The sequence below is a fragment of the Lycium ferocissimum genome, chromosome 12 (assembly GCF_029784015.1).
Source record: "Lycium ferocissimum isolate CSIRO_LF1 chromosome 12, AGI_CSIRO_Lferr_CH_V1, whole genome shotgun sequence".
NCBI lineage: Eukaryota > Viridiplantae > Streptophyta > Magnoliopsida > Solanales > Solanaceae > Lycium > Lycium ferocissimum.
The window spans coordinates 57,833,611-57,847,344 of record NC_081353.1 but is presented as its reverse complement, the minus strand read 5'-3'; the positions used below and the strand labels follow the sequence as shown (position 1 = coordinate 57,847,344).

The following is a 13,734-nucleotide window of genomic DNA, read 5'->3' as shown; positions in this document are numbered from 1 at the left end:
GAAAAATATGCTAGACGTGCTTAACAGGCTGAATTTTTTTGAATTGTGTTATTTTGAAGTTTGATGGTGTTTTTCGTGGTAGTGATTTGCTTTGGGCATGCTTCGTTTGCTTTGCTCTTCTTCTTCGACACATTTGATGCGGTGCTGGAACCTTGTTTAGAGATGATTTTGCTGGTCTACATCTTTTTCTTTCATGTGAGCGGCCCTATATTGTATCGAAAGGTTTTTCGTGCTAGGAACATTAAGTAATTACTGTGTATATTTTTATCTTCCTATAAACATTAAGTAATTGAATAATCACGAGAGGAGATCCAGATTGCTAGCTGTTGAGTGGAATGCGTTACTGAATCCTTTTTGCATTTGAAATTCACTTCGCTTGTTATACGTTGTCCCATATTCTTGGATACAGAGTTATGGTAGACCCAAACATCATTAAATGTGTCGGCAAAATTCTCGTACAATGAGACAACAAATTGCGGAATCAAGGGATTAGTAAAGATTAGTGCTAGTAATTAATTTGGTTTGCTACTTTTGTACCATCATGAGAATAAAAATGGTGAGGTGAGTAGTAGACTAGTAGTAGTAGTAGTACAACCATTACTAAATACATTACTTTAACAGGCAAAGTGATTGAGGCGTGGCTTTCTTTCCAGACAAGGCGTGCTGCCACATACTCAATTCTCACATCTTATTTTGTTGCTGCTTCCCACTTTCATTTTCTTGTTTTCCACCCAATCTTTGGTATCTGTGTTGGGGCTCGACTTGTCTGAGTTAGCATCAGAAAGTCCTACTTGGGCGAATTCATACTTAAAGTTCGAACTAGAAACTTCTAGTCAAAGATGGAGGAATTCTGACTACTGCGCCGGCGGGTTTCTTTCATTAGTAAAATGGTCATCATAGGTCTTTGCTTTAAACTCACGGCGGATGTAGAGCTATTATCACTCATCAGCAGTGGATGCACGTACGTCATTACCATGATCAGTTATACTATATATAGTTCAAGAACTTTATTCAATGTACTTATGTACGTACATACTAAGTGACGCCCAATATTGTGAATTAGTAGGACGACTCATTCATACTCTGCATCCACTAATGTAAAAGTCTTAAATTCCCTCTGATTAAACTCTTTTTTTTTTTTTGGTAAATAATTCTGCTTAGATTGGGCATCTAGAGTCTATAAAATCTGTAAGAAAAGAATAATGAGTGCAATGATATTCATATTTGCTAAATTTGAATCTTCGATCCGCTCTGTTTAGACTAAGTTTCTTTAATTCTACGTGTTTCAAACAGATTGGGCGGTCTCTAGAGTCTTAACATCATGAAAAATAAATTTAACTATTGTATAATCCATTTTGAAATTTGTTTACCACCATTTTACTAAGGAACTTTTGATTATGTAAAAAGAAAGAGAAAATGTACATTATACGAGATGTGCGAATGATAATTCCTACAGTATAAATTTAGTAGTAACCGCATATATATCTACAAATAAATCTAATGATGGTTGATCTAGCTTTTAGCTTTGTATCCTTTATATAACGGTGCATGGTCATCTGGCCTTATTTTAATTAAGCTTAAGTATTGGCAAAAGTAGGAGCTGAACTCAATTAACATGGCTCTCTGGGTACTCTTCCTCCTCGTCGCCGCCGTTGCCACCATCGTCTCCGCCACTGACCACATTGTCGGAGGTAACAAAGGTTGGAATCCCGATATCAACTACACTCTCTGGAGCAACAACCAAATCTTCTACGTCGGTGACTTTATTTGTATGTTCTGTTTGTATTATCTGTCTTTTAAAATTTTTTGCGCGCTATTAAAAAGGCATTTCAAAGTTTTACTCATAAGATTGGTTATCTAAATTACCCTTTATCTTTCCTTGAACGTCTCACTAACTAAGCCTCCCTAAGTTTAGAAAATAATTACACCATTTATTCTATTGATGTGTTAAATTTTTCGTTTTAGTTTGTTATTAAGAGAATGTTACTTTTTATAGTAACTCTGTAACTCTAATATCTCACATGACATTTATGACCATAAGATTCAAAAGATATTTTGATGCATTATACACGTCTTTAGTTTAAGATTATAAGATTCAAAAAATTTATTACTTTTTTAAACTCAGTATTTAATCAAACTAAAATACATTAAATGAGATGAAGGGAGTATAATAAATAACAATCTTTTATTGTTGTAAAACGTCAAATATTTTGAAATAAATTCAGTTTGTGAAAACAAGTAATAATATTTGGACCGAAGGTAGTAGTATAAAAGAAAAGACTTGACCCTTTACGACCTTTTTACATTCTATAACTTGTGTATCCTTGTTTTTGGCAGCATTTAGGTATCAAAAGACACAACACAATGTGTTACAAGTGAACAAAATGGGATACGATAGTTGCACAATAGAGGGTGCACTTGGGAATTGGAGCAGTGGAAAAGACTTCATTAAGCTGGACAAGTCCAAGAGGTATTACTTCATTTGTGGCATTGGTGGATGCTCTAATGGCATGAAGCTCTCTATTCTTGTTCACCCTCTTTCACAATCACCTCCTCCGACGTCAGCCGTTTCAGCCGTGCATTCTTCTGAAAAATCTGCTGCTAACGGTGTTGGTGGTTTTGGGTCGATACTGGTGTTGGTTGGATTAATGGCATTTGTATGTGCTTGGATTTAACTAGTTTCGGCCAAGAACATTCTATGCTTGTTAGCTGGATTCTGAAATTGCGACAACCATTATTTAAGTCACTACAACAACAACATACCCATGTAATCCCACGATGGGGTCTTGCAGTGTTTAAGTGACTAGTATTTTTGTATTTGTCATTTTGATTAGATCAGTTATGGTTCTGTTAGTTTTTTAGGTGAAATTTTGTTCAGTTTGAAAATTTCTCTTGTTATTTTCTTTAATTTATGTCCACGTAGCACTCCATTTGTTCTTCTGACTGTCTTTCGTAGCACTCTGAAAACTTATTTCAGCATTGGTTTCAAGCTTTAAATATATACCTTTTTCTTACCAAAAAAGGACAAAGGATTAATTATACATGTGCCTAGCATCAAAGGTATCATTGAACACTACTGGATACTTTGTTACTAGAGTTGATCCAATTCTTTATAAAGGGTGTGTTATGGAGAGGTTGTTGTAAACCAAGCTAACTCCTTAAGGGCCTATGGGCTAGAAGTGGTGAATAACACTCATTCAATTGGAATTATTGGATCGAGTAAAATGTTGGAGTGTTTTATTTGGGATCCAGGCCTAATTAGCAACTACTTAAAAGGGACAAGGGGTTTGAAAGAAGGTTTATGCATATTGTGATTCTTAGGCAAATTCTGCTTCTTTCATCCCACATTCTGAGTCTAGTTTCTCATCTCCTTCTACAATCTATCCTAGTTCTTACTTTTAATATTTCTGTATTTCCGTTTGGCCTTTTGCCATTTGAGTTATCACATTTACTTTCAGGAGTTTGTCTTATTAATATAGTTGAGAAACAGTTTACTATCACATTCGACTTGAGTTCATTACAGAGGCCTGACTGTATATGCTACTAATTGAATTTAATTTCGTAAAATAAAAAAAAATAAAAAAACTAATAGAGTGGCCTACGTGCTTTTGGAAAGTCTTGATTTTTAAAAAAGAAAGCAGAAATGAAGGCGATGTATATTTAGAAATGATGTTCACACCTCTTGGTCAGCCTTTAGGCTTGAGGTGAGCATGAAAGTTACGTCGAAAAATGAACTTGCATTTCATAGTATACAAAAGGAATTCAAAATTTAGCTGTACTTTGAAAATAAGCCAATCTAGATATATCCCATTCTCACTTGAGCCTTCCTAGACTAGTTTAGCCTCCCAAACACATACTTCTCTGTCTTTTTTTTTTTCCTTCCAAACACATACTTCTCTGTCTTTTTTTTCTTTCCCCCTCTAGTATATGTTGCCATAGAGATGGTCAAAAGTATTTACATTGTACGACTAGTTGGTTCTTTTTTCACTACTAAAAAATCATGCAGGAATTTGCGACAGACAAATTCTGTAGCTGAACAGTAAAATTCGTCGCTAATATTATTTAGCAACGAAATAGCGGCGGATTATCAAAAAATTATTAGCCACAAGCAATTTAGCGACAGACTAGCGATGAAGTTCGTAGCTAATTCCAAATTTTTTATTATGTAGAAGAGGTTTTTCCTGAAAGGGCAGCAACAAGGGCAGCTTTAAAGTTGGGATCATTGGTTAAGGATGAAGCCATTTTCTCTATCAACAGCTTGTGAAACTCTGGCTTATTGTGACTATGGTCAACTGCACTAGTACTAGTACTTGTTCCTCTGCCATTCTCTAATAATGTTCTTGGTTGATCAGTTATAAGATTGAGAGAAGAATCTGGTTTTGAATGGTTGTGTTCTCCTTCATATGTTGCTACAATAATGGACTTATCATCAATACTTCTTTGCACCTGTCAAACACCACATAGCTAGCTCATTAATTATTAGGAGGATACTAGTGTTGTAAAATTACCACAAAAAATGGTTTAAGTTATATATACGGTTAGCTTAAAGAATATCTACATTAATATATTAATACTGTATGATTCAAGACTCAAATTATGCTTTGGAATTTTACCTTTTTCTTGACAGGGCAGGTAGGAGCGAAAGAGCACTTGAAGTAAGCTCTGGGATAAGGGTTGTCTCTCGTTACTTTCTGACCATATTTCCTCCACTGATATCCATCATTGACTATCTGCATTACGTTTATATGTACTGCTTATTAGAATTGAAGTCAATTAATATGGTAATAAGGAAATGATATGAGGTCTAACTCAATCCTAAAAACTAAATCAAGATCATATGAAGATTATTTAAAATCATATAAAAAGACAAACTACTATCCTAGCCTTCGATGTGAAGTATATACTAACACCCCCGCACGTTTAGGCTGAACAACTAGAGCATGCACAGATAATATGGGGGTCCAACATCGGGTGAAATAAGATTGATTGAATTTGGCTCTGATACCATGATAATAAATGAGTCTTAGACTAAACTTGGCCCCAAAAGCTAGCTCACGAGGTGAGGATTGTCCAAGATCATACAAAGAAATCAATTGTCATCCTGCCATAGATGTGAGACTACTAATACCGTAAATACTTATCCACATTGGGTGTTTACAAAATCATGTAAATTAACTTTAGTTAAGCGATTTAGTGAGGTGAGAATGCATGTTCATTAATCATGATCATGTGCTAAGAGAGTCTATATATAAACACATATTACACATCTACTGACTTGATGTAAACACCGGGTGTAGATGGGTTTTATCTTACTAACACTCATAAACATATATTAATTTTTTTTTTTTTGCTTTCCATATATAATACAAGCGGAAGAGTACTCCAGATGGAAAATGTAAATTAAGTTCGGATTGGATTTAGCTTTTTGGTTGTGCAAATAAAATTCTGTGTTGCCAGTTGAAAAGATAAGAAAAATATATATAAAGTGTAGGGATACTCTAAATGGTGTGAGACCTTTTGAAAAAAATAGTGCGGACATGGCGAAAAGCGGACAATGATCACACCATGGTAAGAGTATTTTTGGGCTCAGTATAGTGCAACAACTGGTATCAGATCCAATAATTCGATAAGACGAGTATGGATATGTAGAACGATGGCGATTGGCTCATTTACTACCTTTACCATGCCAAAAGTAACTTGAAAACACACACGTGGCAGAAGAAGCCAGCCTTGGGCCTCGGTGGCCATAAATGCTTGGTCACGTGGGTGCATGACATATAGTGAATTTCGAAATTAATTGCCAGGTGGATCCTGGTAATGGACTATGTTGAAATAATAAGTTTGAAGGAGAAATTGTTGGATGTGCAACACAGTCCGACATTGATATGTAGCTAAAAAAAATAAATAAATAGAGAAGATAGCTAAAAAGTGTAGGGTTACCTGCTTGATTGTTCGTATAATTAATTAATTAGTTCTACTTGTTAGATGGACAGTTTACTATATAAGCAACCTAATAGTAGATAATAAAACACTATGGGCATATAAACGTTAAATGTCATTAATTGGAGTGATAGGACTTACCAGATTTGTATCAGATCCTCCGGTAGTCCTAACATAAACCATAGAGCTATTCTGGGGTTTATTGTGCTCATGCTCTACTCGTGGTTTCTTGCATGAAGAGTCTTTTTCACTTGTGCTGCTTTCAGAATTTATTCCATGAAAATGAGCATCCAATAAATTGCCATTGTTGTTATTAGAAGTAGTAGTGCTTTCAGCTTTTCTTTTCCTTGATCCATCAATTCTAGTAGTACCATTACAATTACTGTGCAGCTTGCTCATGTACTCCGTTAATTGGTTTCTCAAAGTATTATAGTTGTCACACATGACACTCAGCATCTCCTTAAGCTTCTTGTTTTCATCACTCAATCGCTTTAGTTCCTCTACCAAATCACCTGCCTAAATTATAAAGACAAAGAATATACATAATGAAATTTAGTAATGCATGTTCCCATAGAATCACACATTTAGATCAATTGATTTAGTTTATAGTACACAGACAGTGCAAAAAATATTTAGATCAACAAATTTAATTAGTTATATACACATATGCGCGGGGATGGCATAAAAGAGTTGTACACAATAAAATTACTAGTAGAAGAAAATAAGATTTACAAACCTCAATTTTTGGTGGCATGTCTCCTCCCAATCCAATGAAATTACTCTGTACTTCTTGTTTCTGAAAGCAAAAAAGTCAAGAAAGATATTAGACGACCTAGGAATTTTATTTGGGAGATAATTAAAGCATCTAGTACTGTATATATATTTGGAAATTTCATAGATATATCCAAAAGTCTCACATACAGGTACTTCAGGAAGAACACCAAGAGACGTTTTAGAACTCAAATCCAAGGAAGTATCAAGCAAAGTGAATTCCATTGCTTTAAGTTTCTTTAGAGATGTATCAATTAAAGTAAAGAGAATGAAATATTACAATGCAAATTAAATAGTTGGGAGGATCACACCTTATTAGATATAGTCGTAATAAAAACATAGCATGTTTATTTGAAGCTATAAACAAGATCCAGTTGATGGATATATGGTATCTTGAAAAAGGTCGTAAATTTTTATCATTGTCGGCCATTTGATATGTTGACTTTTTTTTTTTTCTACTAGTCAAAGTCAAGCCACCCCTTAGAAAACTACGTAGAAAGAAACATGAATGAATAATGTGTACAAATTAAAAGCCAAAAGAAAAGGCTCAAAAAGTACATGCTCTGTCGCTATTATATTAGCCAGCCATATAGGTAGGTTGGTAATGGAGCGTGCTTAAGTGATAAAAACTACTCCTTCGTTCAAATTTAAGTGTCTTAATATAATTGAGCAAAAAATTTAACGAATAAAAAATATTTTTAAATTTTGTGATCCTAAGTTAAAGATATTTAATGTACTAAAATGTTCAAAATATTGTTATTTTAAACTTGCAAGTTTGAATTGTCAACTTATTAAATATAGATTGACGCACTCTTTTTGACACACACCAATAAAGAAAATAAGACACTTAAATTGGGACGAAGGGAATAATATTCCATCTCTTTCTAATTTGTTAGTCTTACTTTTTTTTTTTTAATCCGCTTCAAGAAAATATTATTTTATTAAATTTAACAGGTTTTGATTTTAATAATTTTATACTTTAATACTAACATTTTCTTATAAAAATGATAGTATAACATGATTAAGACTACAATATAGGAAATACATTTTTATTATATATTATACACATTTTCAATTTAATATCACATCATTTAAAATCATTTTCCTTTTTTTTTTTTCACCCAAAATGAAACAGATAAAGATTATATGAGTATATTAATAGCTAGTGAATAGGATGAATTTTGAAGTCTTGTTTGACCCAATCTGCCAATTAACATATGTTGTCACGTCAACGGACTGACTAGCGTAGAAAATATATTTTTTAAGTGTGGATGTGGGCTTTACTTTTCTGCCACGGTTTGACACATTTTCCACGTTATTATCAAGTTATTTTACTGAAAACATACATTATTTGTTTTTCAGATATAAGGCATGGATTATGAATATTTTAAATTTGTCATTAAAAAGGAGAGAGAAAAAAGAAGATGCACGCAGTAGTCACCAATTTAGTTATCCAGTACATCGGTTCATTATGTCACAGAGGAAGTAAAATATTTTATTCATTCGTAAATGAGCTGATTAGCATATTCGAATTAATTCAAACGTGTGATTTTTTTTTTTTTTTAATAGAGAAAGGCAAAAGTAAAATCATCTGGGGCTGAGGTTTGGAATTAATAAGAATAATTTGTTTCCTTATGATTATCACCAATCTGGTTTTGTAGATGTTCACATGCATGAGTATGCCAATTAAGAAAATGTACACGTTAAAATCATTATAAAGAGCTGAGAATGTTGAAACTTGAAAAGGAATTAATAAGGAAACATGAAATGAATTTCCGGAAAAAGTAAAATTTTGAATAGGCTACTGTTTAAAATTCTTTAAGAATGTTACAGGAAAAAAGAACATAATTAATTAATGTATTATTTCACATGAAATAATAGATTAAGTCGTTTTGGGCGGCTAAGAAGGTCTCAATGGTTACTTAAAGGGAAATAAATGAATTGATTGCAATGAACAAGTGAAGTACTTGTTGAATTTGCTGACTGCCCACTGCTCAATTTGATTTTTTGTTGTAGGATTAAATGAGGCCGAGTTAAACCCAAGATTCTTTTGTCAGTTTCATAGATGTTTGTACTAATTTTGTTGATTTCGGGTGTATTTGAATTTAGCCTCTTACAAGGTTCAACACGAGCTTAGAGCCTTTATGTTCTATAAAAACTATTTATTTTTACAGCCTCTTTACCTTCACAAGGTAGGGATAAGACTGCGTACACTCTTTACTTCACAAGGTAGGGATAAGACTGCGTACGCTCTATCCTTCACAGATCCATTAGAGGATTTACACTGGATATGTTATTGTTTGTTTGTGTTAATAACAAAGTATCTCGCACGTGTATGATAAAAGTATATCTCCAAAAAGCCTATGACTTTGTTGAGTGGATTTATATTGAGCAAATGATGGAAGTTTGGGGTTCCCAACAAGATTTGTGTATTGGGTAATGGAATGTGTAAAAACAGTAAGTTACTCCATTTTGACAAATGGAGTTACAGCTGAACCATTTCAGGCCGCTAAAGGGTTGAGACAGGGTGACCCAATGTCCCCATTTCTCTTTGCTATTGCAGTGGAGTATCTTAGCAGACATCTAGCTTACCTCAATTCAAAGAAGGAATTTAAGCACCACCCAAATTGTGCAAAGCTGAAAATTACTCATCTCAGTTTTGCGGATGACTTACTTCTTTTTGCTAGAGGCGATGCTAAAGCAGTGGGGGCTTCTACATGACAGATTTATACTCTTCACCAGAGCTTCAAGCCAACTTATCAAAGAGTTGTGCTTATTTTGGAGGTGTAGATAGTACTACCAGGGCAACAATCTTACAACAATTGGGGTATTCTCAGGGAGAATTACCCGTAAGATATTTGGGAATCCCATTGGCATCCAAGAAGTTCTCCTTAGTTCACTGGCAACCGTTAATCGAAAAAATTGTTTCAAAGATTTCCTCTTGGACAGCCAAAACCTCATCTTATGCAGGTAGGACTCAACTAGTTAAAACTGTGTTGTTTGGTGTTCAATCATACTGGGCTCAAATCTTCATATTGCCAGCCAAGGTGCTCAAAACCATCGAAGCATATTGTCGAAGCTATATCTGGTTAGGGGCTAATGTGATCACAAAAAGAGCATTGATCTCATGGGGAAAAATGTGCCTACCGCTGGCTGCTGGAGGATTCAAGATTACTAACCTTAGACTCTGGAATAAGGCTGCTATTGCTAAGGTTTGTTGGGACTTAAGAGTATAAAGAAGATAAATTGTGGATTAAATGGAGTTACTCTTTTTACATCAAAGGAAGACCGTTGAATGACATACCTATACCACAACAAGCAAGTTGGATGGTAAGGAAGATCATAGAATCTAGAGGTTGTTTGAGTCAAATTCAAGGCGCACCAAAGGGATCACGAAGCTGGATCAGACACATTTATTTACAACTGCTTGGGGTGCATCAAAGAGTGACATGGAGTTATTTGATAGTTGCTAATGAAGCAAGACCAAAGACCCTTTTCACCTTATGGGTATTACTACATGGGAATTTTAATACTGCTGATAAGTTGCTAAAATGGGGATGCAATGTCAGTCCCATATGTGTAATGTGTCAACAACAAGACGAGACAAAGGATGACCTATTTTGGGAATGCTCTTTTGCCACCAAACCATGGGACAGGCTTATGAGATGGATTCAAAACAGAGATGCACGACAGAGTAACTGGGAACAACATCACTGATGGTTATTGCGTAGTGCTAAAGGAAGGAAACCTTAAGCCAGACTGATTAGGATGGTTTATGCTGAATTCAGCTATGCTATTTGGAATGAACGGAATACAAGAATTTTTGAGCAACGTGAAAGGACTGAAGATAGCTTAGCAAGGGAAATTTCGTGTATATGCAATGTTCGAGCAACCGTAGGAGTGAGAGCCATGCTACAAAAGCTTTATTTTTAGATAGCAGCTTTTAGTTAGACTTGTTTAAGTGATTTTCCTCTTTTGAGATCAGTCAGTTGGGATGTAGCTCGACTATGCTGTGTACAGAAATATTTTGGTGATTAATGAATACTTTTAATTACAAAAAAAAAAAAAAAAAAAAAAAAAAAAAAGTACTCATTTTAGTGACATGCCTTTTATTCGGTGAGTCAGCAAAAAATGAACATAATGATTTAAGATATTAATCGATATAGGCGCGTTAGAGAACAACTTCTCATTTTACTCATGTAGCAAAGAGATAATGGTAAAAAATACACATGAACTATCATTTTTTCGTGAATTTTATTCTTAACTATTATGCACTTTTCTCAAATTTTGGTGCCCGAGACAATAATCCTACAAAAAGCAAAACAACATAAGAAAAACATACTAAATGAGCATTGAGGACACAAAAGGTCTATGAATTTGGTATCAAATGTGGTGTAAATTAACGGCATATCAGAACATAGAGTTGTAGTCGAGAAACCGATCGCAAAGTAAATGAAAGCGCAGTTAGAAAAGAAACTGTTGGGGTCGTACAAGCTAGCTTATTCAATATTAAATTCGACAACGGATTGATAGAAATATCTTGATATCCTTTGATTCAGGGAAGACCTTTTAGAGAAATCTCATAGCTTACTAACAACACTCTTCTGATGTGCATCTTAGATATTTCACGAATACGCACATTCAAACTAAAGATGCATATTTAATGGTGATTTTGTTCATGTGACGAAAATTTGACGTATTAGCCCAAGTTCTTAATTTAATATGTGAAAATTACATGATCCGTGAAATATTTAGGGGATAATCAAACAATGTTACTCATAACTTCGAGATTACCAATACAGTCTCCATTGCATAAAAAACAAGACTCTATCAAACCATTTTGAACTTGAGATCAGATAAAATCGCGAGATCCCAAATGTTGCTTTGCACATGTATGTATAATGATCTCCAGTTTTAGTCAACACTATCTTCATTAGACGCGCTACCAATATTGTCGAGCATTAAATTGAGGTCCTTTAAGTTTTAGCATAACTTGATGTGTTTGGCCGCTATTAGCTCTATCAGACACCACAACTTTAACAAAGACAAGAGTTTCTTGTCTCACTAATTTATTCTGTCGAAACCTCACCGAATCATGTGTGCAAAATTTCTGGGTAGATATTATTCTTCAAGATCAGCTTCCTCTAGTCGAAGTTTCTCCAAGCTCAATCAAACAACTTACCCCATAAAATTGAGGAAGAAAGTAGGAAGAGTATATAAGACCGCATGGAAATACATTTGTCAAGATTCAATTAGATTATCTTTCACAGTGCAGAGAAAGAGAATTGCATGGTAATGTTGAGGTCTAGGTTCTACCATAAGGTTAAAAAAATAAAAAAATAATGATGGAAGTCTACTTGAGCAAGATAGATTGGGGAAGAGTTAAATATAGGTTGGGCCATATGTAACGACCTGCTTGATCGTTTTGAGCTATTAGACTTGTTTTTCCCAAAATACCCTTCCCATAGTTGTATCTTGGTATTTATGACTTGCGCGGATGGGTGACGCGGTCCTTGAGGTAATCGGGTGAGTTTCGGATCAGTTTTAGCAAAATTGGAAGTTCTTAAGTTACGAAAATGAAGAAGTTTGATCAAGTCAACATCAAGGGTAAGTGCGTCATTTTTGAAGTTTCGACGATTCCATCAGGTCCGGAATGTGATTTTTGACATAGTTGGACTGTTGGTTCGAGTCCCGAGGCATTCAGGTGTGATTTGGATCGTTGGTTGAAAATCTAGTATTTTGAAGAATTAGAGTTGACCTTGGTCAACATCGAGTCAAGATGACCTCTTTTAGGAATTTCGAGTGTGCGGACAAGTTTGTAGCGTGCTATATGATCAAAATTTTTCGTAAGCGGTGTCACATTTTAAAATGAAAACAAATAACGTCATATTTAAAAAATAGCACAACTATATATAACTCTCCCCGATGAATTTTCATTTTTTGAAATGTATTTAAAATAACCTCACTAGAAATAATACTGGACGCATCATTTTTCTATATAAGGAGCCAAACGATCACTAAAAACTCTTTATTCATTTGATTCCGCAAATCGTCTTAATCAATTTTTGTTGATGAGAAAAAAAAAGATAGAAGGAAAAAAAAAATATAGCACACAGCTAAGTAGGGAAGCAGCATGCTTAAGCATTCACCGAACCTGGACAAGAAGATCCTTCTGTATTTGTACACACGAGGGTGAGATATATATATATATATATATATATATATATATATATATATATATATATATATATATATATATATATATATATTTTTAAACGAATGAAGCTGGTTAGTCTCGAACAAACGACATCTAACCAGAAAATGAGGCGCCTAACCAACTGCGCTCTGTCATTGTTTATATCAAGGAGTGTCACTTATTCTACTTATACATGTTATATTGCTTCTGCCTTCCAATTATGTATACATATTTATTAAAAAAATTTGACGAAGCAGTGTCCCCTGACATCCCTGGCCTAACCTAAATCCGCCCTTGGCCTTCGCGATCGCGAAGAGTTATGTACTTGGACAGTTTTTAAATCCTATTTCGAGTTCATTATTCATATACCCATTTTAGAAGCTACAGACCTCTATTAAAGTAATTCCAAGTACAAAATTCAAGTCCCTTCATCAGGGTAAGTTCCTAACCTTAATCTAACTGAATATAAATGATTCATTCCATCAATTTATGATTCGATTCATGATTTCTATGTAGTAAAATAAGGGTTTCCATGAGATTGGGTTTTATTGAGATTTATGAAAATGATCATTTGTGGTTAGAACTTCATGATTTTTAGGATATGGAATCTAGACTATGTGTAAGATGAATTTATGCTTAAATTTCAATTTTTTCCTTGTGGGCTAGAGGTTGCCTTTTTTGGTTCGTTTTTGGGTCCTGAAATAAAGTATAACAATATGAGTATCGTTGGACTAGTCTAACTCTGTAGACTACTATTTTGATTAGATATAACTCGTTTGGTGAATTTAGATGCGGTAGAGCTTTCAGAAGGCTTAATCCTCGCTCGG

The 13,734-nt window shown here is 34.3% G+C and overlaps 2 protein-coding genes across 5 annotated transcripts; one reads left to right on the top strand and one right to left on the bottom strand.

Annotated features, from left to right (window-relative positions):
• The first annotated feature begins 1,511 nt into the window (after positions 1 to 1,511).
• On the top strand, positions 1,512 to 3,627 carry LOC132040769 (early nodulin-like protein 19). 3 transcript variants are annotated; one of them, XM_059431444.1, is made up of 2 exons: positions 1,512 to 1,700; positions 2,338 to 3,627. In XM_059431444.1, exons 1-2 carry the CDS (start codon positions 1,616 to 1,618, stop codon positions 2,673 to 2,675), a joined length of 423 nt encoding a protein of 140 aa, XP_059287427.1. In that variant the 5' UTR covers positions 1,512 to 1,615; the 3' UTR covers positions 2,676 to 3,627. The 3 variants fall into 3 exon arrangements, 2 of the variants coding, with proteins under 2 accessions (XP_059287427.1, XP_059287426.1); XM_059431443.1 differs by having other exon boundaries at positions 1,512 to 1,769; XR_009410768.1 differs by having other exon boundaries at positions 1,617 to 1,753; positions 2,338 to 2,459.
• Positions 3,628 to 3,748: 121 nt separating this feature from the next.
• LOC132040768 (probable WRKY transcription factor 40) lies at positions 3,749 to 7,039 on the bottom strand. 2 transcript variants are annotated; one of them, XM_059431441.1, is made up of 5 exons: positions 6,862 to 7,039; positions 6,677 to 6,736; positions 6,082 to 6,456; positions 4,614 to 4,730; positions 3,749 to 4,446 (listed from the first exon to the last, which is right to left on the bottom strand). In XM_059431441.1, exons 1-5 carry the CDS (start codon positions 6,934 to 6,936, stop codon positions 4,162 to 4,164), a joined length of 912 nt encoding a protein of 303 aa, XP_059287424.1. In that variant the 5' UTR covers positions 6,937 to 7,039; the 3' UTR covers positions 3,749 to 4,161. The 2 variants fall into 2 exon arrangements, with proteins under 2 accessions (XP_059287424.1, XP_059287425.1); XM_059431442.1 differs by having other exon boundaries at positions 6,858 to 6,991.
• Positions 7,040 to 13,734: the final 6,695 nt, after the last annotated feature.